The sequence below is a fragment of the Canis lupus genome, chromosome 35 (assembly GCF_048164855.1).
Source record: "Canis lupus baileyi chromosome 35, mCanLup2.hap1, whole genome shotgun sequence".
Lineage (NCBI taxonomy): Eukaryota > Metazoa > Chordata > Mammalia > Carnivora > Canidae > Canis > Canis lupus.
The window spans coordinates 25,803,454-25,828,272 of record NC_132872.1 but is presented as its reverse complement, the minus strand read 5'-3'; the positions used below and the strand labels follow the sequence as shown (position 1 = coordinate 25,828,272).

The following is a 24,819-nucleotide window of genomic DNA, read 5'->3' as shown; positions in this document are numbered from 1 at the left end:
GAGTTAATTTTTACAAATGGTGTTAAAAAGGAGTTCAACTTCATTCTTTTATATATGGACATCCATTGTTCTCAGCACCATTTACTGAAGACTGTCATTTCCCCAATGGTCCTGGCACCCTTGCCAACAATCATTTGTCCATATTTATGAGTATTGATCCCTGGGCTCTCCATTCCACTGGTGTATATTTATGCCAGTACCACACTGTTTTGATGACTGTAAAATCTTCCAGTTTTATTTTTTTCAAGACTGTCCTATTTGGAGTCCCTTGAAATTCTATATGAATTTTAGAATGGGTTTTTCCATTTGTACAGAATATCATACACATGTTGATAGGGATCGCCACTGAATCTGTTGATTGCTCTGGGTAGTAGTACCGGCATGTTAACAATATTACGTTTTCAACCCATGCACATAGGAGGTGTTTTCATTTGTATCTTTTTAAATTTCTTTAGCAATTTTTATAGTTTGTATTGTACAAGTCTTTTACCTTCTTGGTTAAATGAGCTCCTAAGTATTTTATTCTTTTTGACGCAATTGTAACTGAAACTGTTTTTTATAATTTCAGATCGTTCACTGTGCACAGAAATGAAACGGATTTAACATGCTTTGTATTCTGCTACTTGGCTCAGTTACTGGTGTGAACAGCTTTTGTGTGTGTGTGTGTGTGTGTGTGTGTGTGTGTGTAAACTTTAAGGTTTAATTCTACTTTAAATGTTTGTTAGGATTTTTCTTTTTTGAGTTTTGATTATTGACTCAATCTCTTTAGAAGTTACAGCTCTATTCAGATTTTCTATTTCTTTGTGATTCATTCTTGGTAGGTTTTATATTTCTGGAAATTTGTCCATTTCGTCTAGGTTATTCAATTTTTGGCATATGATGTTCATAATACTCTCCTAATCCTTTTTATTTCTTTAGAATCATAGTGATGCCTGCACTTTTTTCTGATTTTAGTAGTTTGAATCTTTTTTCTTATTCCATCTAACTAAAAGCTTGTCAGTTTTGTCAATCTTTTCAAAGAACATTTGGTTTCACCCAATTTTCTCTATTTTCCCATTCTTCATTTTGTTTTTCTTCCTTCTGGTAGTTTTGGGTTTAGTTTGTTCTTGTTCTAAATCTGTAAGTTGTTCAAGCTTGTTTCTTTTTCTTTGATAGGATGTCTAGTGCAATGCAGAGCATGGTAGAAATTTCTATCAAAAGCATATACAGAAGCAAATCACTGCTATAAAAGTGCAGCCAGATACCTGTTTGTCTGTTGTAGGCTGGTTTTTTTTAGTAAGTTTTTCTGAAGAAATGCTTCCCATGATCTACCTTGGGGCGTTGGCAGCACAGACTCTACCCCCAGCACGTGGTCTCTTCTACCCTAGTCACAGCAGTGAACCCTTTTGCCTTCTATTCCAGTCCTTCTATTTCCAGCCAGACTGGAAAGTAGGACGCTATAGGGGGCCTCTGGCGTCCTCTGCTACCACCTGCCCCCTGCCACACAGCGTAGGAATTCAGAAAACAACAGCTCATCATGGCAGAGATGGCAGGCCTGACAGTTCCTCAACTGCTAGACTATACTTGGAAAGTACCCCCAGCAGAGGGACAAACACACAGTGTTACCAAGACCACGACCTCTTTACACAGTGCTCACACAGGCCACACAGAGAGCCAGTCTCCTCAAGAAAAACAGATCCATTGGACACACCACACAGGTTTCCCAGGAGAGCGGAACAGAGCGCATGTTCCAAGAAATCCTCTCTTTTCATTTCATTACTTGTTGACTAAAAGAGATTTTCCAGAAGAGTAAAAATGATCCGAATGTTAGAGGAACACCATTTGTTCTCACAAGTGCTGGGGAGTTTATGTGGGCCTGAAGACAACTTTCCTCCTTCACTACTGCCACCCGCAAGGTGTGGATTCCCTCTGATGGAAGGGGATGCAAAGCCCTGAGTTACCTGCCCGGTCCCAGTAAGGTAAGTCATAGGTGCCTTCGGTTTTCTTCTTTCTGGAAAAATACAAAAAAAAAAACATGTTAGCAAACAGTGAGTTCCCAAGTAAGACAGCTCTGAAAGTTAGGATAAACACTAAAGTTAATAATTAGTCAGGAGTACACATTTCCATTTGCTGACCTACTCGGCAGGGTCCTCTATTTCATTCGCCTTTTCAAGTTGCCACTGCTGACTGCTGACTCTGGACTCTCCATGAGTTTTAAACAACTACCTCCTGAGAGAATTATTGTTACCCAAGGTACCTCCCACTCAAGGGGTGAAGGGATAAAGGAGTAAGAAAGGCTCAGTATGTAGACAAAAACAATCTAATCAAAGACCCATGGGTGACACGTGGCTTCTTATGGGAAAGTTATTGTTAGGTCTGTTTTGGTTTCAAATACAAACTATGCAAATCAGCTGATTCACAAAATTTATGGAAAAAAAATCCCCACATGTGCTTCCGCATTGCTCTTTTTCCCAACTTTCTGTCTTTCTTCCGTGGTCTTTTGCCCCTAAGAAGTTTAAAGTGTCACGTTCTCTGTAACTGCACCGGGTTCATTCCCATGGCCATCCCAGCTTGGGTCAATGAAAGCTACAACAGTGACAAGTGGCAGAGTGAGAACAGGATGCTCCAGGCCTGAGAGGCCAAGGCAATGAAGAAGAGGACTGTCCCTCGTCCACCCCTCACAGAATCTGGACGCATCTTACCCAGGAGAAACCTCCCTCCTCTCCATGAAGATTACTATCTACAAAGAGCCTTAAAAGGACATGTTCTGACTCAAGAATTCAAATCTAGTGCAAATTGATGCTTTGCAAGCTAAAGAGAAAGCAGAAATTACTCTAGTGTGTGAACGAGGACAAGACAGTTACAGGACTTGCTCAATATCACAAATGCGGCTTTCTCAAGAGAGCCTCAGCTTTGTGCTTTTCCTACTTAAAAACAATTCTTCTCCAGTATAAGACATTATTTTTATTATTTGACATGAAAATCTTCCTCACTCTAAAGTCTGGCTGGATTTAAAATAGGTCTTTTTTTTTTTTTTTTTCCAAAGTACAGGATAATGTAAAATTTCTGGAAGAGATGGTAGGTGCTGAAGCTGTTAATTAAAAACTAGAATGTAAAACCAACACTAAAAGCCTGGTTTAATAATTAGGTACATGTTGAAAATCCTGAAATCATCCTAAGACTTAAAAGTAAACAGAAACCAAAAATATTCTCAAAAATATTCTAAGTGGAAGTTAGACACCTTATATGGCTGGGACAAGAAATTAACCGTCTGATTATCAGCCAAAGGTTGTACTAAAAAGATTTTATATACTCTAAAGTGACAAAGCTTCAGGTTATTTATTACACGTAAAGTGCTTAGAACAGGCGTGCTTAGCGTGGGTCAAGGATTCAGCAGGCTGCAGCTCTGTTTATTATTCTTCTCCTCCCAGCTATTCTCCATATCCCCATTCATGCATCTCCTGAAGCCAATCATTAGAAATTTCAACTACATTCTTTTTTTTTATTTTTAAGTTTTTTATTTTTTAAAGATTTTATTATTTGAGAGAGAAAGCGTGCATGTGTACACGTGCATGAGCTGCAGGAGGGGCAGAGTAAGAGGGAGGGAGCCTGACCTGGGCTCCATCCCAGGACCCTGGGATCGTGACCTGAGCCAAAGGCAGCACTTAACCGCCTGAGCCACCCCACAAGCCCTTACCCACATTCCTAGAACTTCACTTCTGCAGCTCAGACGTTTTGTCCTGAACAGGCTGTCCTGAACAGGCGTGATTTCCACCTGTGTCCCGAGAATCTGACCCTCCACAGGGTCCTTTAAGCACCAGCCCGAACTGACCTCAGGACTTGCCTCCCACCTGCCCTACAACCTGACTCCCCAATCCTCACCTCCTACGCCTTAACCCAAGTGGACGAGACCTGACTGCCTGACGACCGCACACACAGGGCAGCAGTGGTTCACAGGCCCGAGCCCTGCTGTGCTGTGTGTGGGTGGGGTGACCTCAGACAGGTCATGTAGGTCCGGTCTCCTCCTGTGAGACAGGACCTGCTTTGGAGGTGGTTTTGAGGTTACAATGAATTGAACCATGTAAAACACAATAATCTCTAAAATCAGCTTTAATTGTCTATACAAACGAGCCATTGCTGTGGTCCTCATTGTTACTACTGCTTCTACCCAGGTCCCCAAGAGCACCTGGAACTTTCTGCCCTGGACCTTTCCAGAGCCCCTGTCCCTCCTTTCCCTACTGCTCTCACAGTAACTTGCTGGCCCTCTGTCCAGACAGCCTTCCCGAGACCATGAATCCAGGATCCTCCTGCTGCTTCCGCTTCCCCCGTGGCCCCCGCCGTACGGTCAGTACCACTGCTGACCATCTCCCGCTCTGGATCCTCCCCCAGCCTGGGAGCTCTAGGGCTCACCGCCCGACTCTCAGCACAGGATCACTCCCTAGCCCAAGGCCGGAGCTCACATATTTCAGTGAACAAATCAAGTCATGCTCTTGCTCCACCAAACCTGTCCCTCCTGCTCTGTCATCTCCACTCACGACATCTCTACGGGTCTAACTGCACGAGCCAGAAACTTCGGTCATCCTGGAGCCCTCCCCCTTCTCTAGTGGCCAGCCAGCCCTGGGGGTCTGAGGACGGGCCATCCGGTCCACCCTCCTCAGGGCGAGGCCCACCTACAGAGCGAACCCCCATCTGTCTCCCCGCAGCCTCCCGATCCAGGCCCAGGTGCAGCTCCACGGTCCCTCCTCCGCACCATCCCAGGCCAAGCCTACCCCCACTCAAGCACAGAGGCTGCGCTGGCCTCTACCTTCCTTCAACCTTCTCTTTAAGGCAAAACAAACTTGAGGATTACTTCTTCCTGCAGAAAGGCTTCAGATGATGCTCTTGGTTCTCACATCTGTGCTCCCCAGCACCTCAAAAATAACTCTTGAAGCCATATCATGGCTCCTTATCAGTCAGCCTTGCCAAGCACCTGGGAGATAGTTCATGCAGATTCTTTCAGGAAATATTACTTAAGCACCTATTATGTGGCAGGCTGTTCTGATCAATGTGTATCTTCCAGCACGTAAAGCAGGTCCTGGTACAATAAAGGAACTTAGCCACTGTGTTACTGAACATACTCATTTTTTATGGAAAGGAGAAATAAATGTTTTTTTCCTGATTAACTATATAATTTATTGTGCAATTAACTATTTTTCCCAATTTCTAAATTAAAATGAATTATTTAAAATCAGATATAAACTCATAAAACAAATGTATTTTTACCTTAATAACTACCTTAACTCTCCTCAAAAAAGGTGGATAGTACTTCACCTTCTATATTTAGTTTTTCTTTTTTAAGAGTTTGTTTATTCCTGAGAGACACAGAGAGAGAGAGAGAGGCAGAGACACCGGCAGAGAGAGAAGCAGGCTCCCTGTGGAGAGCCCGATGTGGGACTCGATCCCAGGACCCCGGGGTCATGCCCTGAGCCAAAGGTGGATGCTCAACCCCTGAGCCCCCCAGGTGCCCTTTCTATATTTAGTTTCTATTTCACACCTGGAAACACCCCTTCCTGGATCAATCAGGCGAACTGCTCTGTGTACCAACCTGCTTCTCCAATGCCAAGCACACACTGCTAGGAGGATGAGAGCGGTGAGCACCATGACGAGCACTGGGACTAGGACCGCGGCCAAGGCTACATCTGCAAACACACCAGAGGCAGAGTCACGAAGCACAAGTGGGAAAGTTATTACCCCTATCATCCTTCAAAGCTTTTCTATTTCAGAAAATACCATACACATTATTTATGAAGTGAGCGTGGGCCTGTCTTGGTTAACGGCAGAGGCTTTGACTGTTCACGTGAAGTCTATTGCGCTATTTACTTCAACTTTGCATACACTTAAAATTTTTCGTGACTTTTTAAATCACCAAGACAAACTTAAAGACAAATGAAAAACTTGTAAGTTCTGAATATCTGATATAAAGGGTTCCTGTAATTTATATATTACAGAATTTACAAGTCAAAACCAATCAACAGAACAGCAGATGAATGAGCAATACAATTAAAAGATGCGAGTGACCACGACACGTTAGCTTCACCAGTAATCATAGAAACAGAAGTTAAAACAAGAATAAGATGCTATTTCCACTCATCGAATTGGCAAATATTTAAAAGAGTAATGCTAGACAGGATGCCAAGAAAGTTATTTTTATGTGACTTTAAATGATACTTTGTTTCATTTTGGGGCAGTATGCATAAATATGGGATACGTGGCAATTCCACGTATGGAGTCTGTTCTTGGGAAAAAAATTAAGACAACATTCAAAGACGCATTTTTAAAGTGGATTGTTTCTGTAGCTGCAAAAGAGCGAAAAACTGGAAATGATCCAAATGCCCAACAATGGAAGGGAATAAATGCATCATAGTATCCTTCGCATAGTCAAACACTATCCAGCCACTGGAAATGACATTGCAACTTGGTGGGGGAAATACTTCTGGGAAGGTAACATCGTAAAGTTAAGTATGAAAAAGCCAATGTGCATCAACAGGGCAGGAAAGGACAAAGCTCGGCCCGCAAGGAGGAGATTGAAAGCTCGGCCTGCAAGGAGGAGCTTGCACCAGGAGATCACGCAATCCCCTTATCTCCTTCTGTAGATAAGGAAGTCCCAGCCCAGACACAGAAAATGGTCTGCAGAAGGTCATTTGAGACATCAGCTTCCCTCCGAGCCTGGCGCCCCCAGTGTGGCAACGGGGACGACAGCAGCAACCACTGATCCTGCTGGGGGCTAAGGGCCAGCCACTGCGGGGCCTGACCCACAGCATCTTACGCTCCCTCATACCGTAAAAAGAGGCAGTGGATACAGGAGAGGGCGAGGGGCCTCTGAGGAGCTGGATGGGTGGGAACCAGGGCGCAAGGCGGGCCCGCCCCGGCCAGTGCTAGGAATCCCCCCTTCCACGTGTGGACAGAGGGCACAGGTGCATTGGCAAGTTCCACAAATAGGGAGCTTCCTTCTACCTGCTACCTCCTTTGAAAAGTAGAAGTGGTGACTGAGAGTGAGTAAAGAATTTCTGAGTCAAGGGTTTGAAAAATATGAAGTCTGAGAACAGACAGATGGGCTGACCAGAGAATAGAAAGACCGGCCGGCTGGTGCTTGGGGCTCCACATGCAGAGGAGTCAAGAAGTTACAGGGGCACGAGTCTGATCATGATAGGATATTCCCCAGCATTGCTCTCAGCCTGAATGTAAAACTGGAAAAGGAGGAGCACATAAAAGAGAAATCAGGACTCAGGCTTTCTAGAAAGCACGAAGAATTCAGAAAAGTAAATGTGCGGTATCCCTAAAATTTGTGAAACTGGAGAGAGAACACTCACGTTCAGGTAGACAGTCTGATTTAATTGGAAGTTTAAAAAAAAATCTCCTTAGGTTTGAAACATAATAAAAAGCCCATATACCACTGTCCAGGGAGAAGGAGACATGAGGTCTTTTAACTGAAAAGACCTGTGCATTCTTTGTCATTCTTCTGAAGCTTACAAGAATCCTGGCTATGGAAGAAAATGCTTCAAGGACACTTTTAGTCTTGAGATTTTTAAGATTCTATAATCAGATTTTAAGATGAGCAATACTTTTAAATGACGGTTTTTCCATCCAGGCATGTGGTCCGGGACTCTGCTCACACAGAACAGAACGGTAAGTTCTGTGGGACACTGGGGTCTCTCGTCTCTAAGAAGTCTTGCTTCTCTTTAGCTTTTCCAGCAGCGTGAGAAAGAAAGTGGTCTGTTTAGAATGTACCTTAGAAGATACGGGAATAAGTGACATGTGCGAAGTTGGAGTGTGTTATCTTGAATCAGGCAAATTTTTAAAAACTGAGAATGAATAAAGTTCTGTGTGGCACAGGTTACCTCGGGATGAATTGCTTTCTCTTCTCTGCACGGTCTCAAAAATGCTTTATCTGCCAACATTGAAATTCATTCCTCTGTGACACTGATGATTTTTTTCCAAATTCAGTTGAAATTTTGTTTTGCAACAACTAGTAAAATCAAAGTACTATGCTTCCTATGTGTTAATGCCTTATTTATCACCAATAAAATGTGAAAATAAATTCTACTTCATTTATCTTTATAATCTGAAAAAACTAAGATTGCAAACATTTTCAAAGTAAAGACCAAAGTTTTTTAATAAATACATGAACTCATAGTACTTTTTTAAAAAAAGCCTTAGTTTTCATCAAAATTGGTTTCTTCTCCCCCCTCTTCCCTTTGTGCCACCAAATTCCCTATTCAACGAATTAATTTGTAACCAAAGGGGGAAAAAAGGTTTGTTTTTACAAACAAACAAACAAACAAACAACAATTAACCTGTTACGGTTTTAATTATTTCTAGAAAGAGAGACTCCTTGTGTTTAGCTGTGGTGGGGAGAAAAGATCACAAGAGGAGACCCAGAATACAGCAGCCATTTCTAAATATTTAAAGAACAATTCTACATGACACCAGAGAAGAGAAATCAGAGCAATGCAGTTTCCTTTCTAGAGAGGAATAAAAGTTTCTTCTATTCTTAAGAAACACAGTTAAGAGGAAAAGAAACTGAGGGTTTGAAAGCTGGAAATGCTCCTGAAAATTTGTTACAAACAACATAAAATGCTACCACGTGACAGGAGTTAATTTCTGGATCTGCATACCTTTGGTCACACTTGGAGTTACGGTAGTATTTTTGATATCGGGAGTGGCTGTCGTTTGCTCCGTCTGTGCAGGAAACTCATTGTTGCTGCGAGGTTGTAGTGGTTGAGTAAATTTGGGGGCTCGACCTAGAAAAAAGTTTTAAAACTTCTTTACTCTTTCATCTACATCAACCTGATTAAAATATTTTATAACGCTTTTATTTATGGAAAATTATACCACAAATCCAGGGAATACTAAATTCTCATACTTACAAAGGAAGCATACCTTTGGCTATTTTTGGAGGGGCTGTAGTGTTTTTGAAGTCATTGCTGTTCCGAGGAGGTGGAGGTTGAGTAAGCTTTGGAGGACGACCTTGAAAAGTAGTTTAGAAAAGTTTATACCTTTTTGCTGGTAAGAGTCATAGTTAAAAAACAGTAATTTAAATGTTTCCAACATTTCCTAGAGTACTCATTTCTGCTTGGTAATTTTAAGTCTCAGGGAGCAATATGCCAGAAGGATAAATATACTATGCATTACATATATAAGCTTACTGGGATCTCTCATTTTTTAAATAACTGTCTTAAAAATAATTTTCTTAGAAGGAGGACACTGAGGAGGTGGATGATGTTAAACTCTAAAGCTACAGAAGTATCATCACAGTTTGACATACGACTCTTTCATTTCATCTAATAACGGTTTGTGGAGCGCCCACTACGTGTGGGCGTTGGGGCAGGTCCTGGAGATACACAACAGTAAACAACGTATTAAAATATTCTACAATATTGAGGGGAAACTACTTACATTTTTCCTTTTTTTCAAAGGGAACGGCACTTAAGCTTACTGCTATAACCACTGGTGTTTGTGATACGATATTATGCTACATGGAATCTGATTAGAAATTGTGAAGATTGAGACTAGATCTGAAAAGCAATCTCATTATATGAATTATCTCATCAATGATGCTCTGTCTTCTTCTTGTAACTTTGGAAACCATCCTGGTAACTAGCTTTTTAATAGGATGACTATTTCTTTTAAAAAATCCTTTTTAAGGAGGATCCCTGGGTGGCTCAGCAGTTCAGCGCCTGCCTTTGGCCCAGGGTGTGATCCTGGAGTTCCGGAATCGAGTCCTGCGTTGGGCTCCTGGCATGGAGCCTGCTTCTCCCTCTGCCTGTGTCTCTGCCTCTCTCTCTCTATCACGAATAAATAAATAAATAAAATCTTTAAAAAAATAAAAAGATAAAAATCCTCTTTAAGAAGATGTTGTAATTAAAATCTAAACACTCGTATTATCATTACTTATCTTCTCTGAGAGCCGCAAAGCCATTTTAAATTAATCCAGTGAAAATAAAATACTGTTGCTTTACCTTTAGGAATAAACTGACATCCAAGCAGTTCCATTTTCATGGCAATTTTCTGCTGCCACTGGGTAGGATTCACTCTAATAAAACGTGCAACAATTGGTGGCAAAAAGTTATTACGCACATCCTGGTGATAATCTTTGTTTCCTTGAAATATCTTTAAAAAACAACAAAAAATTGGTACTTTACATCAACAGAAGTCAGGGTTATACTGTTCCACTGAAACATTTTTGTTTTTTTTGTTTTTTTTTGCTCTGGGTCTTAAATGACATCTGTAAAGTATGACAGTAAGAATTAATTTCTCAGAAAATAAATTAATCATAATTTGGACAAACTATTAAGAAGCTACACATTCTTAATCAAACACTTATAAAAGTACTGAATACACAAACGATTTTAATGTGATTTAAACATAATAAAAATGCTAACTTGGCAACTGGGAAGAGGGTTTCAGTCCCGTGAGGCAGTATAATTCTATTAGTAAATTAGGAATTGTAGCCCTGTGGGATTACCAACTGTTCAAATATATTAATTTTCAAAGTGAAGCATAATTGAACATACAGTCTTAGAGGAAATGCTTTACTGTGTACTTTTCATAATTTTTCTCACAGAAGAGGCACAGAAAGTGAACATCGACTAAGGAATATGCAACAGTCAGATACCCCCACCTACTGGATAAACGACATAAAGACAGTTCTCATGTTAAACCCACTTTCATTCCTTGTTGCTATCTAAACCAGACAAGTGATTCTGAAACGCTGCTGCCTAATTTTAATGAACCCATGTAAACAGCAACAGATGCATTCTATGTATTATATGCATTCTATGTATTATATGCATTCTATGTATTAGGTAAAAATACGATTTCAAGTGACTAGCTCATCCCCTCAACCATTTCAAGCATATCATGATAATATATAACACTGAAGGGCTCTTATTTACAAAGCATTTTCACATAATTATCTCAACTGTTCTCTAGGACAACCCCATGAAATACACAGGACCCAGAAAACTGCAGCTCCCAGAATGTAAGTGGACTGGATAACGTCAATAAGCGAGCAGTGACTTGAGTCCAAGTTTTCTGACTTAACTCTAGAGCTCCACTAAGCAAAAAGTCCTCCCTTTTCCTTTGGGTGAAATCACCAGGCTAGTTTCTAAAGACTGCCAAGAGATAGATAGCTGCCTAAAACCAAAGGGGTTTGTATTTTTATCAGTTGATGTGAAAGCAAGTTAATGTTTAACTCTTCAATCAAGTCATGTCCAAATACAGCTACTTTCTTTTGGCTGATTCACAAAGTATTAGACTGTAAATTTCTAAGACGTGTTAACAGCCTTCATTTTCTACAAGGTTTGTTTTGAAGTTATAATAATCCCCTACCTAGTAAACTTCCATTATTTCCTCAGATATTACTCTGAAATGAAGGCAATTATTTGCAGTCTATTATTTTAGTGGAACAGGAACCGTAATCATTTTAGGACATAAAAACTATCCCTGAGGCCTTACTTCACACTATAGTTTCATTTTTATGAAAAAGCTTAAGGGAGAAAAATTTTATATGAACTAAGTAAAAAAAGATCTGCTATAATCTATGAGCATTTATTAAAAGCCCCTGAGTGTAGGAAGGTCTGCAAGGTGTCATGAGGATAAAAATGGAAACGGAAGTCAAAGCTTCCACTCTCAAAGAACTTAAATTTTATTAGATATCACCACACACAGATATGGCACACTATTAAAAAGTAATATATTATGAAGTTGTACATACACTGCTATCTTCTGAAAACAAACCTAAAAGCCATCTCAATCTGTATGTGTTCCTGCATATGTGCATGCTTAGAAAGGGTGTGGAAATGAACACATCAATTACTCTGGAGTTGGAGGTCAATGAGAGAGCAGATGGGCTAACGTAAGTGAGGCAAGAGACTGGTATTCCATATACTTCAATGTAAGGACTTCCGCTTCTCTTCAGGACAGAATAACAGGGACTAAAAGTTTACTCTTTGCCTTACACATCTGAAAAAATCAGACAGGATATATGAAACACTGGACAATAGGCAGCATAGCGCACTGAATCCCTGAGAGAAAAAAGACACATGAGGCGAGCCTTTCTATTGTCCCAGTGTTGTCTGGAGAGAGCCTTGGTGGTCTCCTGAATTGAGGACACAGAGCTCAGAGATGGAGAAGCCAAAGTAGCTAGAATGTGCAAGACAGAGTATAGGAGAGAAGAGAACCGCACAAAGAGGGACTTCTTGGATCTGTAGGGGGGGTTTCCCCTTAAATCTTCAGTTGCATGTAAAGTAAACGACCTGTGGATGGGAAAAGAAGTGTTGGAAAGGAGCCAGCCCAACAATTCTCAGAGCTATGCAGGGTTGGGAACAGCTCACATTACCGATAGATAGCATGGAGAAAACCCATAATGTATGAGACTTTGGGTTGAGGACTTGGAACAGTATTGTCTCAGTAGCAGAAAAAAAATTAGAACTAAAAGCTGCTCAGGTCCTGCCTAACAAAGCTAAAATGCAAACCTTAAAAAGACCAAATAATTCCCAAGTAACCTGTGTCTTAGAATAAAGCTCTAAAATATGTAGAAAACAGAAAACAACCCTAGCACCAAACAACATAAAAGTCCATCACGTTTGGCAACCAACCAAAAATTACCAGGGAATATAACTCATAATATCCATCCACATAAAAAGACTCACATATGACACATTAGTAGACAGAATTAGCAGAGAAGGGCATCAAAAGAGTTACTATATATTCCATAGGTTTTAGGGGTAGAAAAAAGCATAAGTATGTTCAGGAGAGACTTGAAAGAAATTTTAAAAGCACCAAACTGAATATCTGGAAGCAAAAATACAACGTTGAAGATAAAAGTACACAGGATGGGATTAATATATTAGTGCAGAACAGATTAGTGAACTTAAAGCAAAACAGTAAATTTTCCAAACTAGAACTGGGAGAAAGATTAAAAAAAAAAAAAAGAACAGAGCATCAGTAAGCTGTGAGACATCTTTAAGAGTCATAATAGTCATGTAATTAGAATTAGGGAGGCAACATATTTGAGAAAACATATTTGAGGAAACATGGCCTACAATTTTCTAAATTTGATGCAAATTATAAATAGCAGATCCAAGAGATCAAAGAAGCCCAAGCAGAAGAAACATGAAGACAACTACACAAAGGCACATCATAATCAAATTGCTTCAAATAGATGTTAAAAAGAAAATCTTAAAAACAGTCAAGGAATAAAAAGACACATTACATAATGAGGAACAAAGGCATGAAAGATAGAATTCTTACTGGAAAAATGTAAACCAGAAAACAGTGGACCAGCATAGTTAAAGTGTGGAGGGGAAAACAAAATCAACCTAGAATTCTATACCTAATGAAATTATCCTTCAAAAATGAAGCAAAAAAGGAAGTCTTTTTCAGAAATATAATTCAATCGTGCTAGATGTTTTTATAATAGAATCATGGATACTTTTTTATAATTTCAAAAAGTTAACTATATTCCGCAAGTACAATACATATTCTACAAACAGGTATGGATGTGCTCAGAGTAAAAAAGTAGCCAAGTTTGAGGTTATTAAGCAGAAGGAAGATAGGTACAAAGACAATACTGTTATTTACTTCAATGGGTAGAGCCTCACCAAAGATGAAGGTCATGTGCTATCACGCAGAAGAGAGAGGAAGGAGGCCTTGAGTAACAACGGAAGGGTTTAGATCCACATGACAGATTATAAGGAGCCCCTCGAGTTTTCTGAATAGAGAGATAAGAAAAGTGGAAATTGAAGACATATCAGCAAATCATACATACGATAGAGAACGGAGGGTATCATAGAATTGAAATGGAACTCAGGGAAGTTTCATGAAAAAAAAAATTGTGCTTATAATTTCAGTTCTAGATGAGAAGAACTTGGCCTTCCTTGGGAGCAAGGACTTCCCCGAGTTCCAAGGTCCTCGTGGTGGATCACAGGCCAGAAGCCCAGGTGAAAGTGTCATCTAGAGGATAGCCACTACTCCCCACTCCCCACCCCTGATCATCTGCTCTGAAACATTCCTGCATTATCACTGTCTGTGAACTAAAACAATTTGACAACTAGCATGGAAGCTAAGGAAACTCTTCAGATAGGAAAAAAGTTTTCTAAGCCCCAATTTGCTATAGTGATCTTGAAATAAACTTTCAAGTCTACATCCCATCCTATAATGCACTTTTGCCTTCAGCTATTGTCTGTTGTCCCCTTGCCTCCATAGAAGAAATCTGGGGACAAATTAGGCTCTCCATCATTCTGTGGATTAACAGGAAAAACTTATTTATGACAAGAAATTACAAGTTCCTTTTTAGAATTTTTTTTAATAAGTTACCACTACTGATTGAAAATTATTCATTCCTTCATTCACTTATGTAGGCTCTACACTCAAAGTGAGGTTTAAATTCATGACCCTGAGATCAAGAGTCACACGCTTTGCCACATGAGCCAGCCAGGTGCCCCTTCTTTTTAGAACTTCTTAATCAAGTACCTAAACAATTGAGTTAAGAAATCTGAGATCATCAAAAGGAACCTAGAACCACTGAGAATTTCCTAACCACAGTTAGAAGAGTACGGCTAATAACCAACACAACCTACATAACCAAGAGACAGCAAAGACCTAGCAATAGCTAACATGAACACTGCACATGAAAATGTCCACGATTTCTGGCAGAGGCCCATTTTCAAAAACACCCTGGCAATCATCTTACCTTATCCTGCTCCACGCCTGGCTCTCTGTACACAGTCCATCTCTGTCCATCATCGCTGTATAGAATTCTGTAGGCTGACACATAGTAATTGTGTTCCACCATGGTGGAGCCAGTGGTTACAATGCCTAGGGAATGGAAAGTTGCTTTCGTTAGTGCACACAGTCTGATCCTTGAAGTCTGTTCAGCATTGAAGCACAAACATCCAAAGTGCACTGTTAAAGCATGCTTGCCAATGGCCCATTACCATCTCCAAGCGCAAGGTTTCATTATAATAGCAACTAAATCCTTGCCTTTGTTCCCTTGTAGAGACACAAGAGTTAGGGGAGCACATAGGGAAAGGACTGTTCTATTTTGACAGCCTGTATTCATGTCATTGCAAAATATATCTCATCTACCAAGTAACAATGACTGCCTGGGAATGAATGGATTAAAACAATTATTTTTTTCAGTGCCAAATCAAAATAAATCTTTAACAAAACTACCTCACCTAATAATTCTAATAAATTATACTGACCATTTGATAAATTGCTCCAAATAAATTTGTATTCAGACACATGCAGAATATTATTTATAGCACTTAAAATGAACTCCTTGAACATGAATTTCCTTTAATAACTAGAAGAGATGGTAATTTCAAATATCAAGATCACTTAATTGAAACACTACCTTAAAAGAATCTTATTACGATAAAAACGAAAAGCTAGTAAAAATCAAAAACCAACACCTTTACTCTGCCACGTTTTAATAAAACCGCCTTTTGGAATACTTAACACCAGTAAAGAAAACTTAAAACCATACAATTAAATTGGCAGTGACCTAATTTCCTATGAAAATCTTAGATGTCATCAGATTTCCAAATAAAATCAGAACTATAAAGCATTCTAGAAAATTATGTCTCTTGACCTGTTATCTTCTTTTCTTTATTCAGATCTATTTGTAACCACTGATATTCATCAGTGGCAAAAGCAGCCCAGGGAGGCCCAGGTTTCTTCAGCCTGGCCTTTTCGGGTTTCCAACTGTTCTCTTGTCCTGTGTGGTCAGTCCATTCCAGCACAGATGATGCTGTTATTTGAGGATCGGCAATCACACCAGATTCCATCCCCAGGGTTCCATAACAACCTGAAACAAAAAAGACAGAAATTTGGTTTCTAGATATAAATTCAAAATCTGTATAAATTTGCTCACTGGAAACTTTCTATTGTATATGCAATTAATATACACTGTGCTAATAATATACTGTAATAGAGAAATAACAAAAGTAGGCAAATGTTTCTTGGGTCCATGTCTTTGTGTCTCATCAGGAAATGTACAGACATATTTATTCACAAGCAATAACCATTAATTTAATGGGAATACATTATCCTCTCCCTGTGATACTGTCTCCAGACCAGTGGAGGACTCACTCCCTACTGCAGTTAGGTGTTTGCTCAGATGTCACATTCTCCATGAGGCCTATCCTGACCCCACTTAAAACTCCAAGCCAGGCACTCCTGCGTTGCCTATATCCGCTTTCCTTGACCGATTTTTCTACATCTTCAATAATATTATAAAAAGTACATCATATATAGTAATTTATTTACCTACTGTTTACTGTTAATCTCTCAATACTAGTATCTAAGCTCCAAGAAAGGAGGATCTTGTTTATTCTGTTCACCTTTGTTTCACTAGCACCAGGACAGTGCCTAACAAATCAAAGGCACTCAATAAGTATTTTCTGTTGAATTAATTCCTTCTTCAGACATATTTAAAAAATAACCTTTCCTAAGGAACTTTCCTTGCTACATGATCATTTCTTTATTAAATATAAAACCTCCAGTTTATTCCATCTATTATATTATTGTGACATACAAGAAGGTGCAAAATACCAGCAATTGGAATACTACATATTTTAAAAATATTAACTATTATGCAAATTATAATAAGTTATAAAGTCCATGAGAGGCTTACCACTTGTCTTAAATGTAAAAAGACTTGTAGATAAGTGTCCCCTGAAAGAGAGAAAGGTTGTTCTTGGTGACACTCATATATTGACTTCCCTATATTTTTCTTAAGTAAAACTTTTTCTTTTGTTTTTACTTTACTATATAAAGAACTAAGGATATTCTATGGCTATATGTTAGACAACCGATGCTATTCTTAGGCAAAAAAGGTCTCATTTCAAAGCAGAACAATTTCTGAAATCAGCATAATCAACTTTCTCTACGAGTACCTAGTGCCTGTCTCATACATGAAATGTGCCAAGTAATCCCGTGTAACCTTTAACATGTACTTATTTATCTTTCATGGAAATAAACTGATTCCTCAAACTTTTCTGTGTCATTTGCTTTTGTTGCAAGTACACTAATTCTCAGAGAATGAGGCTTAAGTTTCCTTGGGTAAACAGAAAAAAGTTGGCTACAAACAGAAGAGATTGCATTTGTTACAGAAAATAAACACAGCTAAGAAATTTCAGTGTTACAATGCAGCACTGCATCTGGATTTCAAAGTAAGAGGCAAGGAAATGCAGTTGGGGAGAATGGAGCAGTGGGACAAGGGAGTAGTTTACCAAGGACTCTAAAGAACTTGGGGAGATCAGAACATCAGAGTATGCTCTTGCCTTTAGCATAACATTCAAACGATTATTACAAGTGGATGCAACCTATCCTTATTTTTTCTTAAGGTGTGAAAGAAAGAGAACTGACAAAATTATTTCTAAAGATAGCAGAGGGGAAAGGAATGAGAAGTCTCTGCATAAAATCATCTAGAAGAAACCAAGAAAAGGAAAGGTTGCTAACTCTAACCAGGGATGGGCAAACGATGGCTCGCTCATGCATGGCCTGTTTTGTATGGCCAGTGAGCTAAGAATGGTTTATACGTGGTTAGAGAGTTTTAAATGAACCAAAAATATGGATATGGCTCATGCTCTCATCTTCTGAATGAAAACTGGCCAAGAACCTCTGAAGAGAAGCTGGTTTCAATTAGACTCAGTATTGTCTATAGGACTAAGCCCATCTAACAGGTGAGATTTACCAAAACAGATCCCAAATATTAGATTTCTATTTAATGTTTCAACCTTTCCTGCGTTTGTTGCCTTGTCTGTGTTTCATAAAACAGATAACTGTAGTGACCATAAAGATACATTCTTAAAACATTCTCTTTGGATGAGAGGAGGATTCATAATACTGCTACTTCTGAATTTATGTCAAAATCTAACTTAAAGTATTTCAGTTATCCTCAATCCATCCTAGGTCAGAGTCTATAAGAAACAGAGTTGTTATGCCTTCTAATCTTGAAAATGAAGTAAAAATTTGGCCACAGACTCTTAGACCCTTACCCTAGGCATTTTCAACACTCAGAAAAGTACAAAATCATCCTAGAGAATGACGACCTTTGTGATGGAGAGCATGTTAAGGTAGTGCAACCTGCCTGGACTCTTCAGTATGCTCAACCAACACACAAAAATGGGAATGCCTGTCACACAAAGGTTACCTTCTGAACACCATTAACAGTGATGTTGCTGAGATCTAACTAGTTGCTATACCACCCATGCCCAACACCGTTACTATGACCAGTAACGTATATACTTACACCACAGACGTGACGTTGTTGGCCAAAGAACTCTCATAGTATGGGATACCTTTACTGATCACAACACTGATTTGTCCACCCAGAATGTTTGACACTACTCCTGCATGCACACCAGCCATGCACAACGGCGAGGACTTGAGGAAAGGGAAAATAAAAGATTAGTTATTTCACTTTCTTTTGACAATTTATAAACAAGACACTTATGCTTCCTCAAGAAATGAGTTGACCAGGGCAGTCTGCTCAATAAACACAGGATGATTAACGTGATAACATAGTACAGACTTGTAGCACAAGACAAAGAATAAAACATTATGTGATACTAAAGGGAAATAATTCCTAGAAAATAAATCAAGATGAAAGATATACAATAGGTACATCAACCTATTTGGGAGTTTAAGAAAAATATAGTTCTCTCGTGGCTTCAACTAAGTCTATGTTCCTTAGACTTACATCTCTATATCCATGAGGGATTGTTCCAGAGATCTCAGCAAAAGGAAGCAGACAACCAGCTGGGCAGTACTTACTGTGAAATAAAAACAAGTTAAAGGGTATAATATAGTTCTGTGCTCACTGCGGGGAAAAGAACAAAAACATCACATATTCATTTTTCGGTTCATTAAATACTATCATCTCACTACCTACTATTTCCAAAAAGCCCTTTCAGACTTTATTCTGTCTGTCCCTATAACACATCTTCACTCACATATTTAAAATAATTGTTTCATATTCTACATATTGCTTTATTTTACTTCATAATTCATCACAGACATATTTGTACTTATAAGATCTATTCATATTTAATAGCTACACCCTCTTCTATTTTGTGGATAAACAATAATTTATTTCACCAATCCTTTATTGATCAAATTTGACTTTAAAAGGTCTGGCATTCATTCATTTATTGACTCACCCACCCACCCACTCAACACAGTTACCTGAATGTCTACTATGTTGTCTGTTGCGTGCTGGGCTTTGCTAGGTATTGGGTTTATGAAAATCAATCACATAAATATGGCCCAGTCGTCACTGGGTTTACACTCCAGAGGCCGGGATGGGGGGGGAGGGTGGACATTAAACTAATATTTAAATGAGCAATTCATCAGATTATGGTTCTGCTATGAAGAAAAAGCACTCCATGAAATTACTGGGAGGAAGCAAACTTAATAAAAGTAATACAAAAAGGGCAGCCCCGGTGGCACAGCGGTTTAGCGCCGCCTGCAGCCCAGGGCGTGATTCTGGAGACCTTGGATCGAGTCCCACATCAGGCTCTCTGTATGATGCCTGCTTCTCCCTCTGCTTGTGTCTCTGCCTCTCTCTCTCTCTCTCTCTCTCTGTCTCTATGAATAAATAAAATCTTAAAAAAATAAAAAAAAAATAAAAGTAATACAAACATTCAGTAAATTTACTATGTGCCAGCAGGCTTTCTGAGTAGCTCCGGAACCCACACAAGAACCCGAGTGGTAGGTCTTAGTATCATCCTCATCTAACAGAAGAGGGAGCTGTGAAACGGTGTGTCCAGGTACCACAACTAGTAAGTGGCTCCAGAGTCTATGCTCTTACACAGGGCTCTGCACTGCCGAAGTCAGGACACGGGGTCCCGAGGAAGGGAGGGAAATGGACCCTAATCAGCAGGAGCAGCATGCCCACGAGGCAGGGTGGCCCGTGTGTGTCTGCACCTGAGGATGAGCAGCGCAGATAGAGTACAGTGAGCACTGTCCGACTCAAAGGTAACATTAGACTGAGAGAAGGCTCAAGAGGTGGACGGGAGCCAGATAGTGCTGAAGCCTTGTGGACTATGGTGAGGAGTCTGGAATGTATTTCTAAGTAAAACTAGGAAGTCAATGAGGGATTTCAAAGCTTATACACATCATCTGATTTAGACTTCTGAAAGAGATCATTCTGGCTCCTGAGAAGAAAGAGGCTGTAAGGAACCATGAGGGGACGCCGAGACACTGCTGGGCTGGTGGTGCAGCCGTCCAGGCCAGGGAATACAGCAGCTCGCGTATGGGTGGTGGTGATGGAGCCCAGAGCAGAGGCTGTGCATCACACAATGATGCCAGAGTCCCCCCTGCTGACCGGGACCCTCTGAAGTGCTGAAGAGTGTACCCATCCCACAGAGAAAGAGCAATCCTTTATGACAAAATAAAGGCTGCTCTTTGCAGTGTGGTAGCAAGTCAGGGGGAGGTTCCTGAGACAGGTGTCACTTCGATGAGAACAAATTTGCCAAGCAGAGGAGTCCAGTAACTCCAGGCAACAGTTCTGAGAGCTCAGAGCAGCGTAAGGAATCCAGAGCCATTTCAACCTAAGTACATAAGATGATACTGGACAAATGGCCCGAGGCCTACCTGCGAAGGATTGTGAAACCCAGGCCAAGAGATCTGGATGGCATTTTGTCTCAATAACAAGGAGCGCCTGGGGATTTTAAAGTAGGGGAAGGATCAGGTATCTACCTTAGGATGAAACCTGGCGGCAATGCGAGGGGCAGGATAAAAGCCAGCAAAGGTTACAAACGGAAAATAAAATAGAAGTTAATCCCAGTCCAGATAAGAGACAAGGACATAAAGCAGGGAAACAGTAGTAGAAACGCTGCCTGGGCAAGAACACTGAAGAATTCCCTCAGAGCCTAAATCATTCTTTCCCCTTTTTTGAAAGGGGGTGGGGGGTGGGGAGTTAGCTTCTCTAACTTCATTAGCAGTTTTGCCAGGTTTTGAAAGGGGACCAGTTCTACTTTTAAAGCATATTAAAATTATACTTTCAGGGTAGAGAAGACCCAAATGCTACAATTAAAGCAAAATGTAAACATAGTAACTCAAGGGCTTAAAATAAGCTCTAATTTACTGACATCTCAGAACCATGATTACGTGTCACACCTGTGATACATACACTGATGTACATTAATCCGAAGTGTGTAAGAATAATGATGAAGTAGAGAAAGAGTGACATTCAAGGGGGGGAAAGTCAAAAATATGGTCATACCTGAACTCAGGTTCCAAAAAACTGGATGCAGTATCTAAACAAGTGATTAGATCTAGAAAAACAAAAATAAAAACCGGATTCAATAATACATAGGTTTACTCTTACTACAACACCAACTGTTTCCAAATCCCAAAATGATACTGTTCCAAATTTTAAATTTCAACAGTGTCGAGGTGGTTCTTGTAACTTTTTACACGTTTTTGTTAATCATGATTTCTTTTTGATTTTAAGTATCCTGATTTCTGGGGCTATGCCTTTCCAATCCTCTTTGCTACCGTATCACCTCACAGAGTCCTGTATATTTATATACAGAAGGTAGACAGACAGGTATAATGTATAGACTTAACTCCTATAAAATACAGCTCCTGAAAAAAGAAAAATCATTATTATAGAACTAAAAAATGATCCTTTGCTAGTTATACACAAGGAAAACAATGACAAAAGACAGATGAATTAATTTTGTTACTCTAAGTAACTGATACTCAAACTAGTCCATGGCCAGGACCAGCTACATGAGGATCTTCTGCGAACTTAAGAGAAATTCAAATTCTTGACCACCACCCAGACTTAACAGGATCTCTGGGAGCGGGCACTTGCTTTAACAAGTCCTCCAGGTAATTCTTGAGCACAATGAAGTCGAAGAAACACTTATCTAAATAAGAAGGAACTTTAAAGTTTTAACATTTCTATCTAGAAATCAAATCTGAGTAAGAGCTAACCTGTTTCATGAAGACTCAGTTCACAGGTCGAGTAAAAGGGGGCTCTTGGCTCCAAAAGGTCGTCTTCCTTCTGTGCTTAGGACAGAAGGCCAAGTCCTCAACATAGCTCATGGGTCCTGACGTGGCCCAAGTCCTCAACATAGCTCATGGGTCCTGACGTGGCAGCCTGCTTCTGGCTAAGTCTGGTTTCCTACCTATGCTGGGTTCCTGCCACACTAGCCTTCTTTGGCTCCTCTGGCACACGCTGCCCTCTCGACCTGTAATGATCTTCTCCTGTCCCTGAGCCTTGCTGCCTTACCTGTCACTTCCTCACAGAAGCTGTTCCTCATCTTCACAAGTCAAACACCTTTAGCACATAGTGGGCACCTAAGATTTGTTTGTTTTAATGAGTAGGTGACTATTATGTGTTGCCCAAGTACTGTGTGTTACGTAAGAACAATCCACTGAGGCAGTCGTAGAGTTATAAGCATCATTTCATGATGCCTAAACTATGGACAGAGAAGGGGTCAGTCCTCCTTTGTACCGTCAGCAGCAATCACAGCAGATGAAGAGGCTTTCAATCAACGTTTACTGAATAGTGGATGAATACAAAGTTTGTGATCATAAGCATATTTGGCTAAGTCCAATCGCGTTCTGCCTTGTATGAAGGAACACCTAGAGGGCCCTAAAGCAATCACAAAGGTAAGGGATTTCACATATAAATGCTTGACCTTACAGCCATGCTGATGGTGACAATGCACTGGTGTCCTAGCACACTGAAGCCTTGCAAATACTCGTTAAATTAATGGCCACCACAGCAGGCACAGGATAACTGATTATTCTATTTTACAATTCTGAAGAAATGATGGGATTATCACCCACATGAAATGTGCTTTGAAACAATCTGAGAATAATAACTTTATACCTATAGGAAAGTGGTATTTGAGAGTGATTACATGGACTAATATCTACACACCATAGGCCCATGGACGATGATTGACGATGATTAAATCTGTGTTTCAGAAGTTTAAGAGAATACATGGCTGGATAGGGGTTCACGATTACCTGGCTAAATGAGAAAAGCAAACATACTGAATTACCTATACCTTGGTTATTCCTGGCACTTTTCACACTGCATCAATTAGAACTGATTTTCTGCTTTCCTGCTCCACCAAGAGAGTTTCTAACTTCTAAGATTAGAGGCTGAACTTCTAGAAATAATAGCCTGGGATGCAGAGGTAGCTGTGTGGTCCAACATGGCATTCACGCCACAAGAAGACTGCCGGCTGGCCTCACTGCTTTCAGGCCAAATGCCAGGATACTGGTCAACTATGGATATACTTGATCAGGACAGGGCTTTATTACAAGTCCACGCAGTGCTAAAACTCCAGAGTAGGCCAAGCACATGTATGCAACTCACTTGACCTTGCTTTTAAATTCCGTGGGGGCTCAATACAAGTCCCGAGGAGGAAAATAGGAATTCAAAATGGATGGCTATGAAGAGAGCCAAGAAGACTAAAGACAGAGAAAGGAAATCATGATTACAAATACTGAGCTTTACAACTCCACAAAGGTGAAGAAAACATCATGCAGGCAATGAAGAAGCTTTAAAATGTGTCTTCCCTGAAAGCTTTTCCCAGGTAAACAGCCTTCCAGAAAACCACTATTACTACAAGGATCCCAGGTAATACCAACGGCTTAGGCAGGATGAGTACAGCTCAAAAGAGACCATCTGCCTCAGAGCCTTCTGACAGCAACATATAAGAAATTATAACGAATGGAACAGAAGTGAGAGTCCAGAAATAAATTCTAAATTTAAGTCAACTGATTTTGATAAGGATGCCAGAATGATTCTATGGCGAGGAAGGATAGTCTTTTTAACAAATGGGACTGGGACAAGCATTTTTCACATGCAAAAGAATGAAACTGGACCCTGACCTCAGATCCCATATAAAAATTAAACGGGATCTAAATTTAACAGCTAAACTTATAACATTCTTAGAAGAAACCACAGGGATAAATCTTAACCCTGGAGTAAGCATTGTTGTCTTGGCTATGATATCAAAACATAAGTAGCCACATGAAAATAAACTGCATTTCATCAAAATTAATTATTTCGTGCTTAGAAGGATGCTATCATGAAAGAGAACGATAATCCCCACAATGATTGAAAATATTTGCAAATCACACAAGTCTGATAAGGATCTAGTACCAAGAATACATAAACAATTATTCCGACTTGATTTTAAAAAGACAACCCAATTTAAAAATGAGCAAAGGATCTGAATAGAACTTCAAAGGAGACATGCAGATGGCCAGTAAGCACATGAAGATACTCAACATAATTAACTATCAGGGAAACGCAAATCAAAGTCACAATGAGATAACACATACACACTGGGATAACGAGAGTCAAAGGACAGATAATAACAAGTGTTGGCAAGGATGCGGAGAAACTGGAACCCACATGCACTTCTTGAGGGATTTTTAAATGGTGTAACTGCTTTAGGAAACAGTTAAGCAGTTTCTTAAAAAAGGGTAAACACAGAGATACTGTACGACCCTGCAATTACACTACTAGTATATACCCAAAAATGAAAATGCACATCCAAACACTTGTATACAGATGTTTATCAACTAATGAATGGAGAAATGTAGTATATCCATACAGTAGAGTATTACTCAGCTATAAAAAGTGAAATGCGGGATCCCTGGGTGGCGCAGCGGTTTAGCGCCTGCCTTTGGCCCAGGGCGCGATCCTGGAGACCTGGGATCAAATCCCACATCAGGCTCCCGGTGCATGGAGCCTGCTTCTCCCTCTGCCTGTGTCTCTGCCTCTCTCTCTCTCTCTCACTGTGTGGCTAT

General features: G+C 40.0%; 2 protein-coding genes and 1 long non-coding RNA gene across 5 annotated transcripts in view; 2 read left to right on the top strand and 1 right to left on the bottom strand.

The window, feature by feature from the left end:
- Positions 1-8,151, top strand: part of ST3GAL6 (ST3 beta-galactoside alpha-2,3-sialyltransferase 6) — a 69,381-nt gene extending 61,230 nt beyond the window's left edge. Inside the window, exon 12 of the mRNA XM_072811701.1 lies at positions 7,607-8,151. The gene's annotated coding sequence lies outside the window, so the exon portion shown is untranslated. The remainder of the gene's footprint in view (positions 1-7,606) is intronic.
- DCBLD2 (discoidin, CUB and LCCL domain containing 2) overlaps positions 1-24,819 on the bottom strand; it is an 80,344-nt gene that overhangs the window by 5,659 nt on the left and 49,866 nt on the right. For all 3 annotated transcript variants that reach the window (XM_072811691.1, XM_072811689.1, XM_072811690.1), the window contains 11 exons: positions 21,257-21,308; positions 18,731-18,803; positions 18,281-18,414; positions 16,661-16,701; positions 15,617-15,832; positions 14,714-14,838; positions 9,978-10,128; positions 8,899-8,985; positions 8,634-8,759; positions 5,564-5,657; positions 1,941-1,990 (listed from right to left, as the gene is read on the bottom strand). In XM_072811691.1, the coding sequence (XP_072667792.1) occupies positions 1,941-1,990; positions 5,564-5,657; positions 8,634-8,759; positions 8,899-8,985; positions 9,978-10,128; positions 14,714-14,838; positions 15,617-15,832; positions 16,661-16,701; positions 18,281-18,414; positions 18,731-18,803; positions 21,257-21,308 (1,149 nt within the window). The remainder of the gene's footprint in view (positions 1-1,940; positions 1,991-5,563; positions 5,658-8,633; positions 8,760-8,898; positions 8,986-9,977; positions 10,129-14,713; positions 14,839-15,616; positions 15,833-16,660; positions 16,702-18,280; positions 18,415-18,730; positions 18,804-21,256; positions 21,309-24,819) is intronic.
- LOC140624798 (uncharacterized) lies at positions 10,794-17,019 on the top strand. The gene is made up of 2 exons (XR_012024240.1): positions 10,794-10,999; positions 13,872-17,019. It is a non-coding gene; the product is annotated as an uncharacterized lncRNA (long non-coding RNA).